Source organism: Equus asinus, chromosome 6 (genome assembly GCF_041296235.1).
Source record: "Equus asinus isolate D_3611 breed Donkey chromosome 6, EquAss-T2T_v2, whole genome shotgun sequence".
NCBI lineage: Eukaryota > Metazoa > Chordata > Mammalia > Perissodactyla > Equidae > Equus > Equus asinus.
This window is the reverse complement of record NC_091795.1, coordinates 86,101,641-86,126,897: the sequence shown is the minus strand read 5'-3', so window position 1 is coordinate 86,126,897 and position 25,257 is coordinate 86,101,641. Positions and strand designations below refer to the sequence as shown.

The window sequence follows — 25,257 nt, the reverse complement described above, 5'->3', positions numbered from 1 at the left end:
TTTTAAAATTTTATTCTTATGACAGAAATATAAATACGATCCAAATAAACACTGGAAATAGTTATATTCCTGATACTAAAGAAAATCAAATAAGCAAGTGACAGCAAAAAATCCCTATGATCTAGCATTCTGCTTGCCACACAGTAGATACTCAAATATCTTCATTTAGAGATGAAAAGATATTGAATAGAGTAGAGGACAGATTAAAAATCTGTTGCATAACTCAATTAACAATGTATTGTTTGAGATAGATTTTTTTTAAATATTGTAGTCTAGGTGTGGAAATATTTACTATTTCACTCCAAGATTATTGTAAGATAAAAAATACCTTAAAAATTGAATAAAATAATACAAAAAAATTTTGTCTTAACTTACAATTACCTGCTGGTCAGATGAAATAGACTCTAACGCTTTCTGAATAACACGACAACCATACATCTGCAAGGCCAAGGGCAGAACGTGACCGCGAATACGAGTAGCCAGGGCTAATTTTTGATCCAAACTCCCAAACTGACAGAAAAGAAATAATATTAATAAAAAGTGACCAAAATATTACTTTGTTAAGCTTGCATAACCCACTGTTCTTAGCTTACTGAATCTATTTTTAAAATACCACATTTGGTAATTATGCAGGGAGGAGGTATTTAGGTAAAAGCTAATTAAGATAGACCCAAAGATACTTGAAATGATAACTTTATTACTTTTTTGGGCGGTTAAGTCATGTTATCTAAAATTTCCTTGTTACTTAACATATTAACCACCTGTTATTCTTTTAAAGTAAACATTTTCACTCTTCATTCATATAATGAACTTTTGAGCCAAACATTTAGACCAGATACTGTGGAGGAAACCTGTTAAGTTACAACATGGAACTTTAGGTGGGTTTTTTTTGGTGAGGAAGATTGACGCTGACCTAACATCTGTGCCAATCTTCCTCTATTTTATGTGGGATGCCACCACAGTGCAGCTGGACAAGCAGCGCTAGATCCGTGCCCAGGATCCAAACCTGCAAACCCTAGGCCGCCGAAGCAGAGCGCATGAACTTAACCACTATGACACCAGGCTGGCCCCGATGGATTTTTAGTTCTAAACTAAAAGTTAGCTAAATGACAAAATAAACACCACCTAACAAAACCAAAAAAAGATGATACTATTGTTCATTAACTGCTTCACCTCAGACTTACTCCCAATGCTTTATATTTTCAAATATTAATCAGGATTAATATTAAACTTCTCATTTAAAGCAGGCCTACATATTTTACAAATATTTTTGTGATAAAATATGTATCATAAAATACGTCATCTTTTCTATTGGCCCAAACAGAAATGCTGTATACATTAAGCCATAACCCCCCCTCCCCTCTTCCCCCAACCCTTGGTAAGCCCTAATCTATTTTATGTCTCTATAGAATTTGTCTATTCTAGATATTTCAAATAAACGGAACCCGAAAATGTTTGTCCTTTTGTGTCTGGCTTATTTCACTTAGCTTCATTCATGCTGTAGCATGTATCAGAACTTCATTCCTTGTTATGGTTGAATAATATTCTACTGTATGCATATATCACATTTTGTTTAATCCATTCATCTGTTTGATATTTGGGTTATTTCCATCTTTTGGCTATTGTGAATAATGCAGAAATGAACACCGTTGTTTGAGTCCCTGTTTTCAACTTTTTTGGCTATATACCTGGGAGTGGAATTGCTGGGATGTATGGTAATTTTATGTTTAGTTTTTTGAGAAACTGCCAAACTTTTCCAGAGCAGCTGTACCATTTTACGTTTCCACCAAAAACGTATGAGGGTTCCAATTTCTCCCTATCTCCACCAACATTTGTTATTTTCCATTTTTTAAAAAATTACAACCACCCTAGTAGATGTAAAGCAGGATGTCATTGTGGTTTTGATTTGCATTTCCTTAATGACTAAGGATGTTGAGTTTCTTTTCATGTGCTTATTGGCCATCTGTATTATCTTCTATGGAGAACTGTCTATTCAAGTCCTTGGTCCATTTTTTAATTGGGTTGTCTTTTTGTTGTTGAGTTTTAGGAGTTCTTTATTATATTCTGGATATAAAATCTTTATCAGATAAATGATTTGCAAATATTTTCCCCTAAGCTCATATATTTTTATATAAAAATGACTCTTACACAACCTTCAGAGCTTTCCTGAGCATTAAGCATATAGCTGGATGGATATATAAACATATACATGTGCTTACCTCAAAAAACTTCTGTATAACATAGTTGCCAAAAACATCTGTCATTAACTGATAGGCTGCTTGTAGAATTTCATTAAATACCATTTGTCGCTCAGCAGGAGTAGCTCTCTCTAGCTTTTGCTGTATGAATCTATACGGAAAAAATTTTAAATGCCATGACAATACATTGGAAACAAGCTCCTACAAAATCTGTCTCTGACTTGAGTATTACACAGCCCCGCCCCCACACATATACACACAAATAAAATTATTTCCAGAAATAGTACCAACACATTTTATACAGTGGACAGCTAATTTAAAACAAAAAGGACAAAAGCTATAAAGCATTCTTTATAACACCTTAATTTATAATAACTTCTAGTGAAAAAAAAATGCGGACGTAAAGAAGTTTAGTGCTTCTGAAGTTAGTTCTGCTTGCATTATAATCAACGAAAAAATTACAAAGATTTTACTGGTTACTCACGTATTTTTCATAATATACAATATTATTAAATATCTATTTTAAAAACATAATAAACACTTAGAAATAAAATTCATCAAACACAACTGAATTCCTAACTAAGCTAGCCACTGTGAGTGATACGAGATTCATTTGCTACTCTTAGGGAATTTTCAACTACAGGGGTTAAGATTTGTATGCAACTATCTAATCAAAAACTACTTTTTAAAACTTTCAGGTTTACCTTAAAATAAAACTGTAAAAAGAAAAAACATCTCAAATTTAATAAATGTTAGAATTCTACTACTATTTTCCTTTCTGTGGTCTATCTTGACACCACTAACTCACATGTACCTCAAGGATTACAGTACATGTATTGTTTAATATACAAAGGCACCAAATTTTCCTATAAAAGTGAAATGTTTCAAAAAAAGAAAAAAGAAAAATAAAGATGAAATGTGTCAATTTAAGCCAAGTCACATCAAATACGAATCTATAAAGAAACACAAAAGCATTTAACTTTGTTTTTTGATATATATATATTTTTTTTGGTGAGGAAGATTCACCCTGAGCTAACATCTGTGCCGATCTTCCTCTATTTTGTATGTGGGATACCTCCACAGCACAGCTGATGAGTGGAGCAGGTCCACACCTGGGATCCGAACCCACGAATCTGGGCTGAAGAAGCAGAGCACGCAGAACTTTAACCACTCGGCCACAGGGCAGGCCCCTTGATATTTTTTTTAAGACAAAGTATACATTAGGGATGCTTAAGTCCACAAATGTAATTCAGAGCATTATTTTCAAAGGGAAATTTAAGGAAGTTAAATGTATTCAGAGTCAATGTAATGAAGGAAAAAAATATAATCCATATTGGGTATTTTTAAAAAGCTTTCAATTTTTATGCTGATTAAATAATTCAAATCAAGAAAAATTTAGCTCTTATAAGGTAGGAATTTGGAAGGCAAAAACACAGTAGAAAGTATCACAAATCATAATCACCTACCTAGAACCATGCTGGTCTTGGGAAAACTCAACTATGTGTCCAATCAAATCTCTAAGTTGAAGGTTTGGGAAACGGTTGTTCCTGAAATCTTCCAATAATCTACTTCGGCCAGAGGGCATAATATCAGACCTATTATACCGAAGCCGAGAAGGAGGAAAGAGCTGGCTGCTGGAGCTAAACAGACTGGAAGTGCTTGAAGCACTTCGATATTTTGCTTCCGCTCCAGGTGCTGCAGAGATATATCGACCACTACCATTTGTCAGTCCTCCTACAACAAAGCAGCTGTGGTCAGCAAATATTTTCAACAAAGTCATTCCTCAAATAAAAGTTACTTGAACTAAAAATTCAGTCAATAAAGAAATATTCACCCCACCAATTCCTATATGTTTAACAGCAAATTAAAATTGGAGGGAAAACCCCACACATTTACTTAATGTGTGTGGCTACAGGATATGAGGGAAAAAAGAGCCTAGAAAACGTGAGAAAAATAAACCTGTATTTGTTCGTGGCAGTTTAGGTTAAAACATAATTATAACATCTAATATCATACACAAAATCTTTATTGGTTCTTGGAAGCTTAGTTTAAAAAATAATTATAACCACTAATGTCATACATACTTCAACACCAGAATACTGAAACCACCAACACAATTTTAAGTTACATTAACAAGCAAGGTACAAATAGCTAGCAAACTCAGATTTCAAGCCACTGAAATTTACTCGCAGTGTTAATGGAACACTAAGGGCTAAATCTGTACTTTTCTGGAATATATAAAAAAACACATCACGTTGTATATACTTCTGTGTAAAGAAAAACTACTTCTTAGTTAACTCACTGATTAACTTCTGAAGTTAAAAAAACTCACATTAGATAATAAATCCAAATATACATTATATTAAAATATTTAAAAATTTATTTAAAAAATCTCTCTGTAAAACGCTATTTTACAGACAAAAATTAGTAGTAATGAACAGCATTTATTATTCTTAGAGCTTTAATACTGACCATTTAAGACAAATGAATAAAAAGCCTCTTTAACTTATATTTCATACCAAACAAGAAAATTAAAGGACAGTCAATAGAAACAAAAATAAATACAAGCAGGAAATTGCTCTTATTACAAATAACTGTTTAGAAGTACTTGACAGTGTCCTTTTAAAAAAGAAAAATGTATAGAAAATTGTAAAATGCAGACTTAGTAGTTCAGATAAACAAAATCCACCATCAGCGTTACGCTATTATATACCACCCCTATGTAGAGTAGTGCTATATATACAATCCAGGCCACAGGGTACAGATGATGCCAAGGACACACTGTCAAAGTTATACAGACGCATTACAGGCCAAAAGAGTTACAGGAACAAGGAGCAGTAAAAGAGTTATAATCCTGGAGAGTGAATTGGGTTAGACCATTCCTCTCTTACTTTCAGTCTCCACTGCCCTAGCTTTATTTTTCTTCACTGAATTTCCCATCATCCAGTATATTACATATATTATTGTTTATTTGAATCCTCAGCCCCTTTTCCAATGTAAGTGCCATAAAATTACATTTACCTACATGCTAGATAGAGACCTGGTGCCTAAAACAATGTCTGACAGGTACACAATAAACATTCATGAATGCTGTACTGCCTAAGGTGCAGTTCTGTAATGTCTTTCCTTAAAGTGCGTAATTTAACAAGTCATTTTCTACGCTCAAATCACTAAACATCACATTCTCATGTTTGTTCCAGTTCTACCTTTCTCAGTGCTCATGTATGAAAAATCTAAAAAATGGAAGAATTCAGTGTTCTAATACTGTCTTAATTTCCTCACTACTATTAGGCCTTTTAGTCCCCTACTATTATTTCTATTTCTATAGTTCCATCAACTGTTCACAACAATAACTGACCAGTAGCCAATTCGAGTCTAACAATTCTTTTAACCTTTTTGTAGGGCAGGGATGTTCTGCTTACCATTCCAATCTGTTTTCACAAACAATAATTATATTTTGCTGTTCAAAGGCCACTTTGATGATGTCACTTTATGCTAAAAACCTACAGCATCCTGCTACAGTACATCCTCTAAATTCTTCAGCCTAGTTTTCAAGTCATTATTCCAAATCTATTTCTCACACAAATTTCCTAATAGTATCCTAATTATTCTCTTCTCCCCCTCTTAGTCATAACTATCTCTGTATCAGCTTATCATTATCTCAAACATAAGGCTTAATCCTACCTCTTTATCCTTAATGTGCAAAGATTTTCAACACCAAATTCGAAATACATACTTACCCCAGGAAATGACTATGCCAATTTTATTTGGCATCTTCCAAGTAGTCCTATCAGTATTCAATGGGAATTTCTCCCAGGTCTAGATATCCTATGATTACATTCTATCAATTCCTAAATCCAAACTCCTGATGCACTCTTTAACAACTTAAAATGTCTAATTACGCTAAACTGCTCTGAGTTTAAAAAATCCTGGAATTTCAGTTCTACAAGACTACTATTTTCATTTATAAAACTGAAAAAATTAATTTCACTCAGGGCAGGATACATTCCTTTCCTTACAAACTAATTAAATAAGCATTTAAAACACAATGAAGAAGGTACATTAAACATTTTAAATTTGATTGTCTAAACATTAAAGAATGTCTTCTAAAACTTGTTTTGGGGGACCGGCCCAGAGGCGCAGTGGTTAAGTTCGCACGTTCTGCTTCAGCAGGCCGGGATTCGCCGGTTCAGATCCCGGGTGAGGACATGGCACTGCTTGGCAAGCCATGCTGTGGGAGGCGTCCCACATATAAAGTCAAGGAAGATGGGCACGGACGTTAGCTCAGGGCCAGTCTTCCTCAGCAAAAAAGAGGAGGATTGGCAGCGGATGTTAGCTCAGGGCTAATCTTCCTTAAAAAAAACAAAAACAAAAACAAAACCTGTTTTGGGATTGAGGGACATTCTACAAAACAACTGGCCTATACCCTTCAAAAATGTTGAGGTCATAAAAGACTGAGAAATAGTTCAAGATTAAGGAAGAGTAAAGAGCTATGACGAATGTCCCATGTGAGCCTCCAAATCAAGCAGCTGCCCTCCTCTCTCTCCCCCTTTCTGGTTTTAAAAGACATCTGTGAGACAACTGGCAAAGTTTGGACAAAGTTGATGTGACAGTAGTAATATATCACTGTTAATTTCCTAACGTTGATAACTGTGATTATATAAGAAAATGTCCTTATTTTCAGGAAACATACACTGATATATTTATGAGTAAGGAACATTATGTCTGCAACTTCCTTTCAGAGGTATCAGGAAAAAAAAAATGGGTCTGAGGGGACAGGGAGATGCAGAGAGGGGGAGGGAGAAAAATGATAAAGGAAATGTGGTAAAATAACATTTGGAGATCTGAGGGAAGAGTATGATAAAAATTTTTTGTATTCGTGTTACAACATTCCTGTAAGTCTGAAATTGTTCCAAAATTAGTTAAAAACAAATAGACAAACAAACACGTCATCTATATTCATACCACGACAACTGGTCGTCTAAAAGCAGATGTGCTCTGTACCAAATGTGTTAAAGGGATAACAGTCCCTTCATCAGCGACATCCCCCTGCCATTTACCACTTCTTAATCATTACTGGAATAAGAGTTTACAGGACATGGAGATCTGTACCATGATTTCAGAGATGAAGTCACTATGGTCCAAAAGTGATGTGACATATAGCTAGTTAGCCAGGACTCTTAGGCCAGAGCTTATCACACAATAGTGTGCTGCCCCTTACGTTATTCACATAGGTATCTTTCAAGTTCATTCATGACAACTGAATGAAGGCAAACACCTCACAATTATACTAGTAGAAATAGTACGATTTTATAAGTTTTCATTAATTTCCTTGAGAAGTCTGCTTAGAATCCTTTCCTACTAAATACCAGAAATCAAAAAGATTTAAAAATACTGGGAAAAACAATGTAACAATTACAAAATAAATAAACTTAACTTGTCTTTACTTTTCATTATTTGCTACCTCCCAGGGATTTGGAATGAGAGCTCCTTAACCTGTCTTTCAGACCTGTGTATTCTCTTAAAACTACAGATTCCTGAGCCTTATTCAACACCTGCTGAACTACCCTTGGTGGATAATTTTTATTTAAAAAATCCACTTGAAGGTTATTCTGATAGCCAAGTTTAGAGGCTAATGAATTAGAATCAAGATAATTTAAGGTTTCATTTTAGCAGGTTGTCAACTACTAATTTCAAGTAAGAATGGTAATCCAAGTAGATTTGGTGTCCGGTAAAGGGTACAACATACTGGCTACTAGGCAGAATCTGTTTCTCTGGAAAGCTCAAGAAACAGTAAGGTGATAATCAAAGATGACTGGTTAGTTGGAGTAGGCAAAGAACAAATGATACAGGATGAGTAGCTGGAAAAATTCTAAAATGAGGACAGACTACTTTATTTTATGGCATAACTTTAGTTCTAGTCTATAAATAGGTACACTTAGTACGTTCCAGTTCAGTATTTTTTCTCTGTTCACTTTTCCAAAGAAGTATATGGAACATTCATATTAGACTGTAACAGCGTGTTGCTAGACTTTAGTGGGGAAAAAGACTTCAGAGCAGCGCTTCTCAATATGCACATGAATAATTTTGGGATATTGGTTTACATATTTCCAATATTAAAAGTTGCAGTTTTTCAAAGGACAACATTGGTCAGACCTTTGTCCTGAGTTCTACATTTCATTTTAAATAGGTTTTATGTGTTCAACATCATCAGTTTCTTTATCTACTTTAGAAAGTCCATTTAATGACTTAATATTCATAGCTGATACTATTTGCTAGACCCTGAGGGTCCACAGCATGTATTATTTTGAGAAACAAAAAGGCAAACTATCTATGAGCCTAACTTACCCTAGTATCTGCACATTAATATGGCCTTGTTATCCTCCTGTACACAATGAGGGCAAAGGCAGCTAGCATTTATTGAGCATTCTTTATTGGACACTGAGATAGTAAACTTTGCATAAAATGCTGTACTGTGTTGAACAGTGCCCCCCTACAAAAGTTTGTCCTGTTTGTTTTAAGCCACTCAGCTGCGGCAATGTGCCACAGCAGCCCTAGGAAACTAATAGATTTTGGTACTGAGAGTAAGGTGCTACTATGAACAAATAACTAAAAACGTGGAACTGACTTTGGAATTGCATAATGGGTGAAGGTTGGAAGAATTTCAATGTACATAACAGAAAAAGCCTAGACTGCCTTGAAGAGGTATTTGAGAGAAACATGGATATTAAAGGCAATTCTGGTGAGGGCTCAGACAGATGTGAGGGGCACAACAAAGAAAATTTCTACTGTCTTAACACATACATTGTCATGAACGATGTTAGAAATACGAATGCTAAACACGCTCCAAGTGAGGTCACGTGTTTTGGGAACTGAAGGAAAGACAATCCTTGTTACAAAGTGGCAGTAAACTCAGCGGAAATGAGTTATGTTGGGTGGAAAGCAGAACTTGTGCGATAAAAGATATTGAGCTGAGGAGATTTCTAAGCAAAGTGCTGGAGGTGTGGCCTGGTTTCTCCTAGTTGCTTATGGTAAAAAAAAAAAAAAAAAAAAAAAAAAAAGAGAGAGAGAGAGAAAAAAAGATAATTTGAAGAAGGAACTGTTAAGCAAAAGAAAATCAGCACTTGATGATTTGGAAAAGTCTTAGCTTACCAAGACAGAGTGCTGAGGAAACAGAGCCAATGGGTGTGGCTGGACATCCCCTTGACCTTAACGGAAGACTGACAATGTTTTGAGAATTTTTATCAGTAGAAATACTGCCAGCCTGGACTGAAAGGGACAGAGAAGGGACAAAATGAAGAAGAACGACTCCAAAAGGAGAGCCACAGATGCAGAGCCCAGAGGGGTGGGGCTGCTGCCCCAGCAGATCCAGAGGATAGAGAAACTAGCCACAGATGATTATTCTCAGGTCTTGAAACCACATGAAATTTGCCCTACCAGGTTTCAGACTTGCTTGGGACTGTTAATCCCTTTATTCCTTTCAATTTCTCCCTTTTGGAATGGGAATGTCTATTGTATAACAGTCCCACTACTGTATTTTGGAAGCAGATAACTTGTTTTCTAGGTTTCATAAGTTCACAGATGGGGAGGAATTTTGCCCTGGGATGAACCATATCCAGATTCTCATCTGATTTAGAAGACGAAATTTGGGACTTTTTTCAGTTGATATTTAGATGAGATTTTTGGACTTCAAGCTGATGCTAGAATGGGTTAAGACTCTTGGGGATGACGGGATGGGCTGAATGTATTTTGCATGTGGGTCAAATATAAATTTGGGGGGACTAGACTATAGCGAGTTGGATTGTGTCTCCCCAAAAAGATGTTCAACTCTGAACTCCTGGTACTTGTGCATTTGATTTTATTTGGAAACAGGGTCTTTGCAGATATAATCAAGTTAAAATGAGGTCACGCTGGATTAGGTTGGGCTCTCATCCAATGACTGGTGTCCTTATAAGAGGAAGAAAATAGGAGAGAGACACACAGGGAAAATGCCATGTAACAATGAAGGCGGAGATAGGAGTGATGCATCTACTGGCCAAGGAATACCAAGGATTGTCAGCAACCACAAGCTAGGAAGGGGCAAGGAAGGACTGTCCTCTATAGCCTCCAAAGGGAGCATGGCCCTGCTGACACGTGATCTGACTTCTCGTCTTCGGAACAGTGAGACAATAAATTTGTTGTTTTAAGCCACCTAGTTGTACTAATTTGTTACAGCAGCCCTAGAAAACTAATACATATGTTATCCTCTTACAACCCTAGGAGACAAAGATATTGTCTCTATTTTAGTTGTGACACAATAGGCTTAGAGAATCTAAATACCTTATTCAAGGACGCATAGCTAATAATCAGAGGTTGGGTTTTTTTCACTATTGCATCTGAATAATTCACTTAAAGCTTTCAGTTATACTCTGCTATATCTTATGAACATTTAATGCCATACAAGCCATTCGCAAATCTGTGATATGCTTGAGGTTGCACAGGGCATAAACCACATAGAATTTTTCTAATTATTATTAACTATATATTTGCCACACAAAGACAAAAATTTTATTGGGGAAAGACTAGGGCTTCAATGAGTTTAAAAACTAATGTGATTCTAGTTAAAAGCATAATCTTCCACATCATTTTAATAGGCTAATATAAAAAGCGAAAACCATGTCAAGTGTGCTATCCTAAATTTGTACATTTTATGACAATATGTAAGCAAACGTTAGATGCAAACTACAAACCAAAGTAAAAATGTGTTGCTTTCATTTCTATTGCCTGTAATATTTTTCTAAAAGCAATTAGGTAATCTTACCTTTTAGCCTCTAGTTGCTTAAACTTTTAAAAAATATAAAGGCAAGAGGGAGGCCATCACCACAGAAAATATTTAATAATCTTCCCTCACTTGTCAAAGAGCATTTAAATAGACTGAGTTTTTAAAGATACGAACTGCATAGTCTGCAGACTAGTACATCATTTCTCTCACTAACTCACCTTGCCAATTTCCACTATTCCATCAAAAAGGCTAGTTTTCGTATGGTTTCAAAAAGTGCCTGAATCTTATATTTTTAGTGAAAACTACCCACTTTCCAAAAACAATATGTAGTGGAGTGAAATCCTAAGATAAACATGTGAGCAAAAGTATTTCCCTGTATATCTTAAATCACCCTCTCAGATTTGACCTGAATTCTTTTCTCTGGTTAATACCTTTGGTGAAAGTTAATAAATTATCAGGTTATATTTGCATTTTCTTTTGAATATTCCTGCTGAGATTTCATAGCCAGCTGCCTTTTCTGATAGGAGTAAAGGAAAACTGTAGGAGCTGGGATTTTTCTCTTAAATCACAACTACTAAAAAGGATTTACACAATCTTAAGGTTTGCTTCATAAATTACGAATACTGAGGAGAATAATTTTGATCCTAGACAAACATTACAGGCACACTTATTTTCTGTCTTGATGGGGTTGTTATGATGCTGGGAAGAGGAGCGAACCGGTAAGTTACCGTGAAAGATGCATTTGACACAGAAAAATTAAAAAAATATCCACCCCCAAATCAAAAAATTAAAAAACCAAAACAAACAAAAAGAAAAACTCCACAAATGACCGTCATAAAACTTTTCAAAGCGTAATATTCTAAAGAGTATGATCCTAACACACTGATCAGAGAAGAACACTGATTGGGAATACCCAAATAATGCTTTAATGTAGAGATCTACGTAGGCAGTAAAATAATTTTTTAACCAATATAGTAGCCAGTGTCCAAGAACAGATTAATCAATAAAACATAAAGAAACAAAATCACTCAAATTCAATTACCCAAACATCTGTTGGGATCCGAATACTCTTGAAGCTGTAAAGAAAGGTCTGGGCTTTCTTGCTTCTAATTTAGTGGGGAAAATAAACTCAGAAGCAACTCTAATATACCCAACCTGTGGTAAATTTGGCCCAAAAAAATCATGAAGAAAAGATAATTCTAGTGAAGACAATCATTATGTTCTTATAAAATGGAATTATTAAATGAAGTGCAATAAGGCAATAAGCATTACAATCCTACTGTAACTGCTGGTTTACTTGTCTGTATTCACCACAAAACTATAAATTTGATGATGGTGGGTAGGGATAGTATTTTTTTCCTTCAACATTCTATCTCCAATGCAAACAGTGTGGCATGTAGGTAATTCAATACTGGTTGAATGAATTAGTACGTAAAAATTCTGATCAGACACAGCAATTCTAAAATGGAGGCCAATAAAACAAATACAAAAGAGAAACATAAAACAGGGATCAGTCTCAGTATAAATTAAGCTTGTTACTTTTCTATTTAAAATATTCGTAAAATATCACATAAAGAAGATCCTTATCTGATCAGCTTTAATTTAAAAGTTAGTAATAAAATATTTTACGAGATCTTTGAGGTAAAAAGTATTTAATATGGATTAAAGGTCAATTGTTACACCAGGTGAAAACCCATAAAGAGACCAATATATTGAAATTCAAAAACTCACTTTTCCCACTAACTCACAATAGGCTAAAAATTATTATCTTGCCAGAATTTTATAAAAAGTTGACAAAAATTCTAGACATAGGAACAGGAAAAGACCCTTTATTTATTCAGATAGATATTAGACAGAAATAAAAGCATTCTTTGAAGCAGTGTGACACCACGGAATGAGCCAGACAAACTGGGGCTCAAAATTTTTGTTCCTTACACACTTCATGACTATAAGCAGGTTACTTAATTTGAGAATGAAATTTGTGTTTGGGTGTGTGTAGTATGAAAGAGGAGTCAAATTTCATTTCTCTCCATTTGGATATTCAATTGATCGAGTCCAACTTACTGAAAAGACCACCCTTGCCAAATACAATCGAGTGGTACCTTGGCCACTAATCAGGTAACTAAGTGAGTAGATCTATTTCTGGATCCACTATTCTATTCCACTGGTCTATTTATCTACCCTCGTGCCAATACAATTTTAGTTACTGTAGCTTTATAATACATTTTGATACCTGGCAAAGTTATTAAATTCTCTAATTTTATTCTTCAAGATTGTCTTGACTATTCCTGGCTCTGTTTTTTCATTTACATTATTTAAATCAGCTTGTCAATTTCTTTAAAAAGGCTGGGGGGGGGAGATTAGCCCTGAGCTAACATCTGCTGCCAACCCTCCTCTTTTTGCTGAGGAAGACTGGCCCTGAGCTAACATTCATGCCCATCTTCCTTTATTTTATATGTGGGACACCTACCACAGCAATGGCTTGCCAAGCGGTGCCATGTCCGCACCCGGGATCCGAACCAGCGAACCCTAGGCCACAGAAGCGGAACATGCGGATCTAACCGCTGCGCCATTGGGCCGGCCCCAAGGCTGTAAAATTCTTACTGAGATTGTGCTTAAACCTATACATCAGCTAGAAGTTGGTATATTTATAATATTGAGTCTTTCAGCCCACAAACATGATGTGTCTTTCCATTTATTTGTCTTTTTTAACTTCTGTCAGTGTTTTATACTTTACAGTGTAAAGACCTGCCCTTCTTACACTGGACTTATTCCTGGGTACACCACAAGGAAACAGTCTCACGTGCAAATACTCTCAAATTACAAGATACAAGTCAATTTTCAGTGTCACGCCATGAGACACATGCTGCTTTCATTTTTGAAGGTTTTTGGCTGAAGTTGCAGAGCTCTCATGAAGCACATTTGCCTATATTTTAAAAGCTATTTTTTATCCTACATTTACTTAACGTACATTACTTAGTGTATAAACAGTGCAATGATGTAAATTCTAGGTGACTTCTTGGTAGATTGAAAGAATTTTCAAGGCACACGAAGATTTGCTTGCTATCTGAGTAAGAAGGAAAAGGTAGAGAAACATCTGAGGAGCTAAAAAGCAAATGTGAAGGAAAGGTAGGGCCAATAAATAAAAAGGAAAATAAAATGACAGTAAATAATGATATACAGAATTACAGCCAGCAAATTAAAAAAAAGAAAAAGCTCCTATTTGCAAAATTCCTATCAAGGGAACAAGGCATTTAAGAACATATACAAAAAGAGCTCAGACTTTTCTGTTTTCTGTCTCTGATCTTATAAGCTTTATTCTAACATATTTAAAATATGTTATGGCAAGCAGAGTTCAGGTCAATGGAAGGAAAAAAGGTAGGAAGAAAAAATATGCATTAGGGACATGATGGGGAAAAAGGTCAAAGGCTCATGTGAACACACAGGGATCCAAATATCAGGAGTTAAAAAGAAAGCGTGAAGTGCAGTAAAGTTGTATGTAAACCATGAACGCCTTCTTTCCAAAGCGTCTCTCTCCATGTAGGCGCTACTGGAAATTTCAGTGGGATAATTCCTTTTTTTTAAGGAAAGTTTAGCATCTGGCTGTTGGGTATTTAACATCAACAGAATCCCCAAAATCATTGTGACAAGGAAAAACTGTTGCCACACATTTCCAAATTGTTTACCTCCTATTAGCTATTTTACACAAGCACTCCAAGTGATTCTGATGCTGAAACACTGAATCAGATTAAGTATTTTCTAGCTCTAAATCTGAGATTGTCTTAAGTGAATTAACTGGTGAAAACATTCTCAGTCATTAGCACCACAAAGTCACAGATAATATTATTAAAGGATAAGGAGTAAAACATAAGGGCAAAAATTAATCACTGCGCCTCAAACTAGAACTAAAATCAATAAACTTATATACAGAAACAAACCATAAAATAATAAAATAATGAATTCCTCCACAAAATAGTATAATTTTAGAATTTCTTCACCACATATTTCATACTCATCAACTAATAAATGACTTTTAGGTACACCAAAGGGTTGAGGCAGTGCTTTAATTTATATCACCATGAGAACCTATAAATAACATTCTGTTGAGAGCTGGATATGCTGTTCTCTAGCTAGTCACCGAGTCACCTGCCTTATGATTAACATTCTTATTTCATGGAGTAGATATTTAGACTTTAAAAATGTTTAGACAAATAAATAAATTGAGAAAGGGATCTGGAAATCTAGTAATCTTATATACAACCTAAAAAAACATATAACCTATGCCATTGTGAGGTAAACAGTTTCTGAGAGGCTCAATAGAATATTATTAATTACACACCTTGAAAAACTGTTCAGTTTATTACACAATAGCATAACAGAAAAAGCAAGGATAGTATCAGGAGTCAGAACGGTGTTCTAGCCTCAGTTCTGTCATGTACTGGTTTGGGCAAGTCTCTTGGGCTCATATGACCTGTAATTTTCTCATCTTTAATGGTTTATCACTCAATCAGGCTATGTTAACAATTAGGATGAAATCAAATAATGAATATGAAGGTGCTTTAGAAAACTATCAAATGCTATTCAGTTAGGAACTTACTACTTCAAGGATAACAGTATTTTCAGTGAAAGTTTCAAAACAATTTATACTGTTTTCTGCTTTAAGGACCCTATGTAAAACTCAGAAAAATCACACATAAACTTACAACCAATTTGGCCATACTCGATTTAATTCTTAAACATTTCACTCTAAGAGAAGTGACTGACTAAAACTGCCAGGGGTCAGCAATTTTAACAGATGTAATTACTACTTAACAGGAAAAATGATCCTGAAAGTTAGTATTATCCTGTCTATACTTAATATAAAATTTTCTGTGACTAAGAGAGAAGACAGGTTATAAAGTTTTCTAATCCACAGCAAGCTAAAGCACTATTTGATTACTGAATACACGACATTAATGAATCTTAAGAACTAATAGCCACCTTTCAATAAACTAATTTCACTGAGTTCAAAGCTTGCATTACACTTTTTAGTACCCTTTTCTTAAGAAACCAATAATCCAGTTAAAAAACGAACTTGTTCGCTTGTCAAACCCTAAGTTAAATAAAAACACAGAATGCTGTTTTATACCCAAGAAGTTCCACATCAATTAGTATGAGCATAAAGATTAGAGTAAACCAGAAACCACTATCACATTTTAAAAGTTTACTACAAGAAGAAAAAAGAAAGGAAAAAAAGAAACGGTTAGCTAGGTCCAAGTAGAAGAATAAAACAATAGCTGGAAATATTTAATGTCCTTTCACAGGGAGTGAAGTATCTTGAAATAAGATGCTGACTCAATCAGAGAGAATGACTAAAGAAACAACTGCAGGTAGAAGGGTTTTTGCCATCGCTACATCAATATAACATGAGAAAATAATTCCCTTAATATTCAGTGCTGAACCTGAAGCCCAGAATTTGACACTGCTCTTTTACAGTCAAGATAAAAACCACTAATCTTAAAGTCCTTCTTTTTCCTTCTTGTTCTCCACTTGTTTCGCTGACCTCCAGTAATTTAAGTGCTGCTTTTAAAAATCCGTAGTCAATACATGAGCCAATGTGAAGGGGCTCCAAATGGCCAGAGATGGTAAAATTTTAGGATCAAAAAAGGTATAAAACTGATGTCTTGCAGACTGCAATGGACATACTAATTATCCACAAATCCATCAATGTACAGGTAATGAAGATGATTTAAAAAAACTGAGTCACCTTTAGAAGTTGCTAGGGCATCAACTCATTCTCAATGACAGAAAATAAAGGAAAAGAGATCAAGTATTATCCTGACTCCAAATGAACTATATTTCAGAGTAACCACCTCACAATTGATGAGGGAAAGTTCTTTTTTTATAGAAAAGTTCCAGCAAATAAAGACAGGAAGGAACGACAGAATTAGAGTACCACCGTCTTCCATCCTCTGAAGAAATATTTAGGCAATGATCAAAGGCTGCTAAAGCCATTGGGTGGATCAGGCTGACAACCTCACAATGGAGATAACCAGACATGTGTCTCCTAATACAGTGCCCCAGAAAGAATACAGAACCACATCTTGAAAAAACAACAAACCAGACCAATCAATCAGACCAAGCCCCTAGATTTAATTCTATTTAAATGAAATATGAAAATAGTTTCATATTAAAAGATATATCAAACAAATGCAATGTATGGACCTTATTTGGACACCGATTCAAATAAAGCAACTATAAGAAGACATTTAAGTCAATCAGGTAAATTAGAGTAATGAAAAATTATTAATTTTAAAAGATACTATAATGATATTGTGGTTATAATTGTGTAAAAAAAAGGAAATCTCTATCTCTTAGAAATTTCATACCAGAAAATGGAAGAATACAACTTTTTTTCATGTTTCTGACTTCAATATATTAAAAAAGTAACAAGGTTAAAAATCTTAAAAATATTTTAGTTTATAAAAAATGAACAGTCAAAACCTATCAACAGAAATACTTGGTTCTTTAATTGAAATGACTACTAGTCACCTTGCTAAAAAATACTTATGTTGATCAAATGACAAGTACTTTAAAAAATGAACCATCTTTTTTTGGAAAGCCAGAAGCACACAATGTTGCTAGTAGGCTTTTTCTGTGAATCAAAAAACTAGGATGAGCAGAGAGTGAGTTGGTAAAAAAAAAAGTTAAGTAATATATTTAATCCTTCAAGAATATAGATATCAAGGCCTGTCAATGATGATAATGGTTACATGTCTTAAAATCTCACAAGAAAATAACTTAGAACTAATTAATTCCAACCAATTCTAGTGAAACTGAGAATTCATCTTTATCTCATATTTATAATATGTGGGCTAAGATTATTTTTTAAAAAGGATATGCAAATTAATTTCCACAGGTATTTTATAAATCAGCAGCCTCGATAACGTGATTCATGAAGAAATCCACTTCAAACATATACAACATAAAAACTTTTTTTAGACCAGAGAGCATTTACGTTTTCCATTGTGATCTGATCACAGGAAAGCAAAGGATTATTTCCATGAACACTATGCAAAGAGTAAATTTATGAAATCTACTGAATTATTTTCAACCTGGCAGGGTGTATTCTTCCTTGTTAACAATTTTGCCAGTCATACTACAACTAAAGCTAACAGAAATTGGGGGGGTGGGGGGGGCATTCCACAAAAGAAAATAATCTACAGAAAATTCCAATTAGAAGTGTATTAAAATAGCAGATTTCAAGCTGAAGCTAAACTAAGGAGTTTAACTATGGGTACGAAATGATTATTTCTCATAACTGACTAGAATTCCTTCCCTAAGCATCTATATGGCTGGATTCCTTACAGTCTAAAGAAAAATATTTAGATTGCTGTTTAATTATAGAGACATCTAAAAAGTCATTTATAACCCAATTTCTAAGCAAGCTACGTAGAATATTTAATGCCATTTATACAGACTTTCTAAAGCACAACATAGGCAGTAACAGTTCACAGAAATCTGATCTGAAACTTACCTATGAAAAATGACAGGACATGACAAATATAATCTTAACAAATAAAACACAAAACTATTATGAAAGGTCTATTAGATTTGTTATGTTCCAAATTTCTGTGTCCATTTCAAAGTTTCAAAGGCATGTCATATGGGGGTAGTGGGAGTGGGCTTAAAGAGAAATAATAGAAATCAGGAATTGAGTAGCTCCTGTGACTAAGAAGAAAAGATGATAAATGAAGGAAGGTGTTAGGCTAAAAACTGACTAAGTTTACACAAATAGAGTTGCAAAGCAGATCTTAGGGCCCGCCCCACCCAAATAAATTAACTGGTTGTATATATTCCATATCCCCAAAAGAGCAAAGGGTCAGAATTTGGGGTGAAGGACCGGTCTTTAAAAAGAAATCTAGCCCACTTTGCAATGATATAAATCTAAATGATGATCACTGCAAAAGAGAACATTTATTATATGGACACTTACTATATTAATGTGCTTTAGGAAAAAAAGCTATACCTTTATAATGGGGGGGGTCAAACATCATCACTAATGTATATCTGCTTACAAAAGGAACATTACTTTTTAAATTGCAAGCTGATTTAAATCTTTCCAAGCACATAAAAATCAGCAATAGAATCCCTCAGTTTCAGTTGAAGTAACTAGGATTACAAAAATCCAAAACCTAGTTTTAAAGAAACACTTTCTTTGGAGAGAAAGGGATTCATACACAGCCTCTGATATCCAAAAACCCTTCAAAATATACCATTAACTACATGAATAAATACTTCTCAGAGAGGGGGAAAAAGGTAACCACCAATTCCATAATCTTGGGGGGGGGCAATTTTAATATACAGATATAAACAAAAGTTCTAAATGCTCCAACTTCAAGGGTACAACGACAAGCCTAAAACATTTTTTTTCTTAAACTGACAACATATTCAAAAGTAAGAGAAGTATATGGATCAAACCCATAAGATTCTCTAACTCACAAACACACTAAATTCATATACCCTGATATAACCCTTTGGTAAAATGGCCAGGCATTCAGAGGCCAAAGCAAAAACCATTTACTAAACTAAATTATTTAAAATTTGATACCTATGTGACTAATGTTTTTATTTTGGTGTGCAAAAACTTTTGATAGTGAAATTTCTCTTTCACTCTCCTATATAAATAGTTGACTTTTCAAATGATCTAAAACACACACAAATCAAAAGCACAGACAAGAAAAAACACACCACGGTATTTCATAAAAGAAACATAAGATACAATAGGGGTCTTTACCTTTCTGTATATTAGACCCTCACTTTGAATTTTCACAGAAGTAGAACTTTTTCAAAAGGCTAATATCTAAAAGCAAAAGCAATTTGGCATGTTTTATCCAACATTAAATATTTTACATATATCATAAACACACACACAAACACACTTACATGTATACATACAAATAAAAAGGGTTTTGGTTTTTTTTTACCTAAATGCAAACTGGATGAGGATCCATGTGATGAAAGTGATGGCGGTGGCGTAAGTGAATGTCCTGGAGTTTGGCTTGGCAGAGGCATGCCTATTGGACTTGGAGAGGAGGAAAATCCCAGACTATTGTAAAATGGCTGCCCTATGGGTGCTAGGCTGCTACTAGATCTTTTGTACAAGTCAGAGCTAGTAGATAGAGACTCTCTCCTTGTGGCACTACTACTTGCAGAACTGCCAACTGAAGAAGAAATAAAAAAAACCCTAATTACATACAGTGTTAACTGAATAAAACCTATCCCCAACTCTTGCTGGGAAATAACAGAAGTGATCACAATAATTATTTTTAGAAACATTAGGGAGAAGATAATTACTGTGATAACTATATATACTAACTTATTAATCATAAAAGGGTATAAATGCACCCCAATAAAGTAACGAAATACATAACAGAGCAGTCATATGTTCATTATTTCACACATATTTACCATTGACACATATGATTACTGTGCTTTAATACCCTGGTATGATTTATAAACCCTGGAATTGTAAATTGTCTGCTTTAGGATATGCTAGAGATTAAATTCGAGTAAGGTTGAATTTTGGTAGTGTCCTAATCTCTGGAACCAGGTTGTTAGACTTCCACTGATGCCAAGAAAAGATTATACGGATAAACGGAATGTTATAATACATTTCCCTCACCATTCACATTTGCTTTGGCTTGTAGCTCGTGTTCAAACCATAGTCCTTCAAGTCCATATTGGCCCGAATATTAGTCAGTTGTGAAATATAAATGGCAGCTTACTCCTCAGTACTTTTCACACTACACATTCTCCCTATCCTTCAACAACTAAATAACAATATATATGTGAAAAAGCTAAACTTTCTTTTAGAAAATTAATAGCTTTCATTACTGTTAGCACACCAAAGACATGCTTTCACTTACCCTCAGGATCTTCCATTTCTAAGATTCTGTAGTACTGGCCTCATGAGCCCTTTACTCAGTGAAGACTGATCAGCCTCTTTTTTTTCCCTTTAGATAATAATCAATTATCTTATATCATATCCCTTATTGCACTACATACTGAATTCTTTTTACTTAATCAAAAATTCAACTATTAACCTCCTAGTTCTTGTTTTCCTTTTGTATACCACAAAATCATAAAACAGTAGAATCACATTACCAGGTAACTATGCATGCTCAGAAGAGCAACCCAAGATCTGGTTGTTAATCAACATGTATCTGGATAATCAAATTCTTTACCAAGTGTTTAAAAGGGCTTCCCAAACTTCCAATTCTTAAGTCTCACTTAGAGCCCATATTTTCAAGTATGCTTCTTTCCTATTTCTAAGAACTGGTCTTTTTTTTTTTTTTTTTTAACTGAATGCCTTTTACATCCAAGGGAATTCCATATTACATTTTTAAAACTATCAAGTTTTTTCAGGACAAGCTTTATATTCGGACCAATATGGTAATTCTTTTCAAGAGAATTGTAAAGTTTCTATTAGGTCTTGGTTTTCTAATCGCAAGTCAATTGTAAGTAGGCCATAAGGGTATAGATTAAAGAGAAAAATTAAGCAGAGCACATGATGGGTAGACCCAGTTAAGCTTATAATACAGATAGGAAACTTAATTACGTTGGTTTTGCCAAATTCAAAATTATATAAAGGAAAATTACCAGGCTCACCTTACTGTATTAGGCAAAATATTATAACACTATTCAACCTTTTATACCAGCCAGTGTGGTTTCTGAAAGACTGATCATGTTTTATTGAAAATTTCACATTTTAAGATATAATAAGGAAATACCAGGTAACTATATGCATTTTAATAGCAAAAACAAATATAAATACTAATGTAATAAACAGCTCTTCTTGAGTTGGTTTTGGCAAAATTGTCACTGGATGCTACATTAACTATGCTAATTTAAAAGGACACTGTCAAAGTGATTTTTCTAAAACATGGCTACATTTTAAATTCTTATTTCAGAAAACAATTTAACTGACAAGAAAAAAGACAACAGCTCTCTAATAAGAGCAGCAGCACTATCATTCCCCTGGCAAATAACCAAAGAAACCATAGTTTTGACACATGCAATATTATTTTCTTCCAAAAAGGAAAAGCCAAGCCAAACATTTAAAAGTAATTCAGAAGTAGCTTTACTTTAAACATAAACAAGCTGGCTCAAGTTTTACTATATGCCTAAATTATATGCAACAGTATGACTATGAAATATGAAATGCAGTATACCTAAAATATCTAAGAGGCTAGACAGACAATGGAGTCACTAATAGTTGTCAATTGTGTATAAAACGTTAAATTACAAACTTTCTATTATAATAGCACCTTCTAAATGACAGGTCATAGAAAGGATGATTTAATTACTATGATAAAATGGCTAGCTTCCTAGCCTACTGTGTTATAAACTGGGTTATTTAATACTGTTAAGCAGTAATAATTTCATCATACAAGTAAGAGAATGTGTATATGTTACTGCGTGTATATATGTGCACATAACCATACTATATTTTAGATTTCATACAAGTATGGAATTGCCAAAATGTGAAATGGCAATGGGTAGACTTGTTTTAAGAATACACACGCATAGCACTTGAATGAACTCTCACAAAAGGTCTAAGAGGAGGGAGAAGATGCTAGACTATTTACTGGCATTCAGGGGTGGCAATCATTAATGCCCTCTGAAGCAATGTGAAATAGAGGTAACCCAGACTGGGAATCAGAATTGAGTAAGCAATGCTTATAAATAAGGGAGGCATGAAGATCAGTTTTTGGGAAAGAGCCATCTGGAGGGCACATTTGTAGGGAACAAAATGTTAATGCCAACCTGCTCCTGAATGCAGGGGGAAAAGTCTTAACAATTAAGAGACAAATGGGAATTTGGAAGAACTGGGTAGGAGGGCCTACAGATCTATACTAGACAATCAGTGACATATTTTATTAGAACAGGAAACACAAGGCTTATCAAAGCTCTTCTCTATTTTTCCTGGATTATTTAGGGTCTAAAATCTATAGTTTAACAACTAATTAATTCCACAAAGTTTGTTTTTTTAAGTTATATGTTCTTTTTATTTTCTTCAGTTTATTTAGGATTATTCGGAGAAAATGCTTGTCAACTGTGCTAGAAACAAAAAATGAGTTCTATGGGAGTGCTTGGCTAGAGATAAAATACTGAACTCCAAAGAGGAATAAAAAAACTCAAGTAGGAAAATTTAAAAGACTGAACAGTTTCCCTGTTCACTAGTTTTCACCTCACACGTTCTTATGCCCATTCTTTAGGTAATTTTACGTTAGGCAAAAAAGACATCTCCTACTGTACTGCAGTATAACAAAAAAGCATCCTGCATCTAAAAGTGCATAGCTGTCCTAGACCATCCCTCTACGAATGTTCAAAGTCAGAAGACACTTGCTTAGAAAACTGGCAAGCATAGTTAATAGTGACTGGCACATGTTAGTTTTGCCATTTTCCACACCAGAAAAGAATATAATTTATTGCGGTGGGAAAACAAATGAGAAGCAGATATTAAAGACTCTAGGACATTACAGAAATAGAGAATCTCTTGAGGTCCGAATAAACAGCCCTGCCCCTTGTGAAGAAAAGGCTGCCAAGTGCACCAACAGAACTAGGGTAAGCTGTTTTTTCCCTGATGTTTCCTGAATATTCTGTAAACCTCAGAGAATGAGGATACAAGGTACATCAAGAGGGAGTCAACGTGGGCCTCTTCTGATTTCACTTAGTTCTTCTTCAGTTACAAAATCAGTTTGTGTGGGTAAATTATTTATTTTGTGAAGCTTTTTAAAATTTGGATTTCTTAAGTATTATATATAAAAGTAGGATATGGGAAGAAACATGCTTTTAATTTTTAGTGATAAAGGCTAAATTATTTAATCTAAAAGAAAGATAAGCACGTTGGTAGTTTCTTAGGGGCTTCTGTTTAGAACATTTAATTATATTTTATTTTTATATATTATATCAAATAAAGAAAACCACAAGATCCACTAGCATTTAATAAGAATAAAGGATCTGATAAGAACAGAAAGATGATTATTTTAAAACACCAGAAATTTAAGATGGCAGAATATTTACTTTCTCAAACATTAATTATTATGTAGAGAATAAGGAAGAGCTAGTAATTAGCATAAAATATATTGCTCCAAACAAATCTTACTAAAACACCCCAGCAATACAATTCTTAAAGCAAGGGGAAAATGTACTATATTTGAGTGAAGAATGGGCTGCTGGAAATGAGTTAAACATTCACAAACGTTTAGATTTGCAGGAAGTAGTTTTTCTTCTACAAAATTAAACCAATAAACTAGTATTTTATTCCTGTCCTTTCTACACTACAAGCTTTTTATTATTGCTTATCTTAATATCAAAACCATACATATACCTCATGTTCACTTAGAGAGTACTCATCTTAAAAAAATACTTACCTGATGAACCAAATCCGCTGAGGGCTGAGCCTATAGCAGCACCCAAAGAGCTACTGCTTCCAAAGCCAAGAGATGTACCTCCAGGTTGGCCAGGTCCGTGAGAAAATAAAGAACTGCTCTGGGAGCTATTAGTCAAAGAAGTGTTCCCATAAAATGAATTAGACTGCAGATTAGTGCTTGGCTGCTGCTGTTGCTGCTGCTGCTGTGGTGGCTGAGTGCCAATTGGCCGAAAAAGACCATTTGTGCTGCCTGTAAGACTATTTGCAGTTCCTCCAGCTGCTGCTGCTGCGGCTGTAAAATAAATTCCAGATACTTCTTAAAACTACCCAGAAAACTATTCTTTATCTTTCAAATTTCTCAAAAGACATCAGAAAAATATTATCCCTAAAAACGTCAATTACACTTACCAGCTTGTGCTGCTGCTGAACTAATTAAAACAGGTGTGGGAGCCATTAATCGAACCGGAGCTCCAAGGCCAGTTCTTGCTCCAGGGCCAACCACTAAGGCACCAGTCTGATCATAATAGGCAGTTGGAGCTAGTACTTGATAGCCTAGACAACATTAAAATAAATGTTTATTAATGAAAATACTTATTACAAAAAACATTTTCATGTTTATTTTGCCCTGCATTTGTTTTTATCAACCAGAAAACACAGCTATTGTATACTATTAACATAAAACCCTGAAACAGTTACCATATGAAAAGCAAATACATTTGAAAAGGTATTACTAAATCTACAAAAATGTAATAGAGCGTCGGTAAAGTTTTTTCCTCTAAATTTTAACAGAGATGCCTTTCACTTATGGAGCACAAAACGATGAGGTATTTTCCTTGATATAGAAACTACAGGCTACAAAGGGCTGATATTAGAAAAATATC

General features: G+C 34.5%; 1 protein-coding gene across 24 annotated transcripts in view; it reads right to left on the bottom strand.

Annotated features, from left to right (window-relative positions):
- The window catches only part of PUM2 (pumilio RNA binding family member 2), a 93,899-nt gene that overhangs the window by 14,318 nt on the left and 54,324 nt on the right, over positions 1 to 25,257 (bottom strand). For 7 of the 24 annotated variants that reach the window (XM_070512554.1, XM_044771989.2, XM_070512553.1 and 4 more), the window contains 6 exons: positions 24,785 to 24,928; positions 24,378 to 24,668; positions 19,926 to 20,162; positions 3,665 to 3,932; positions 2,220 to 2,349; positions 376 to 510 (listed from right to left, as the gene is read on the bottom strand). In XM_070512554.1, the coding sequence (XP_070368655.1) occupies positions 376 to 510; positions 2,220 to 2,349; positions 3,665 to 3,932; positions 19,926 to 20,162; positions 24,378 to 24,668; positions 24,785 to 24,928 (1,205 nt within the window). The remainder of the gene's footprint in view (positions 1 to 375; positions 511 to 2,219; positions 2,350 to 3,664; positions 3,933 to 19,925; positions 20,163 to 24,377; positions 24,669 to 24,784; positions 24,929 to 25,257) is intronic. The other 17 variants (XM_044771993.2, XM_070512543.1, XM_070512555.1 and 14 more) reach the window with 3 other exon arrangements.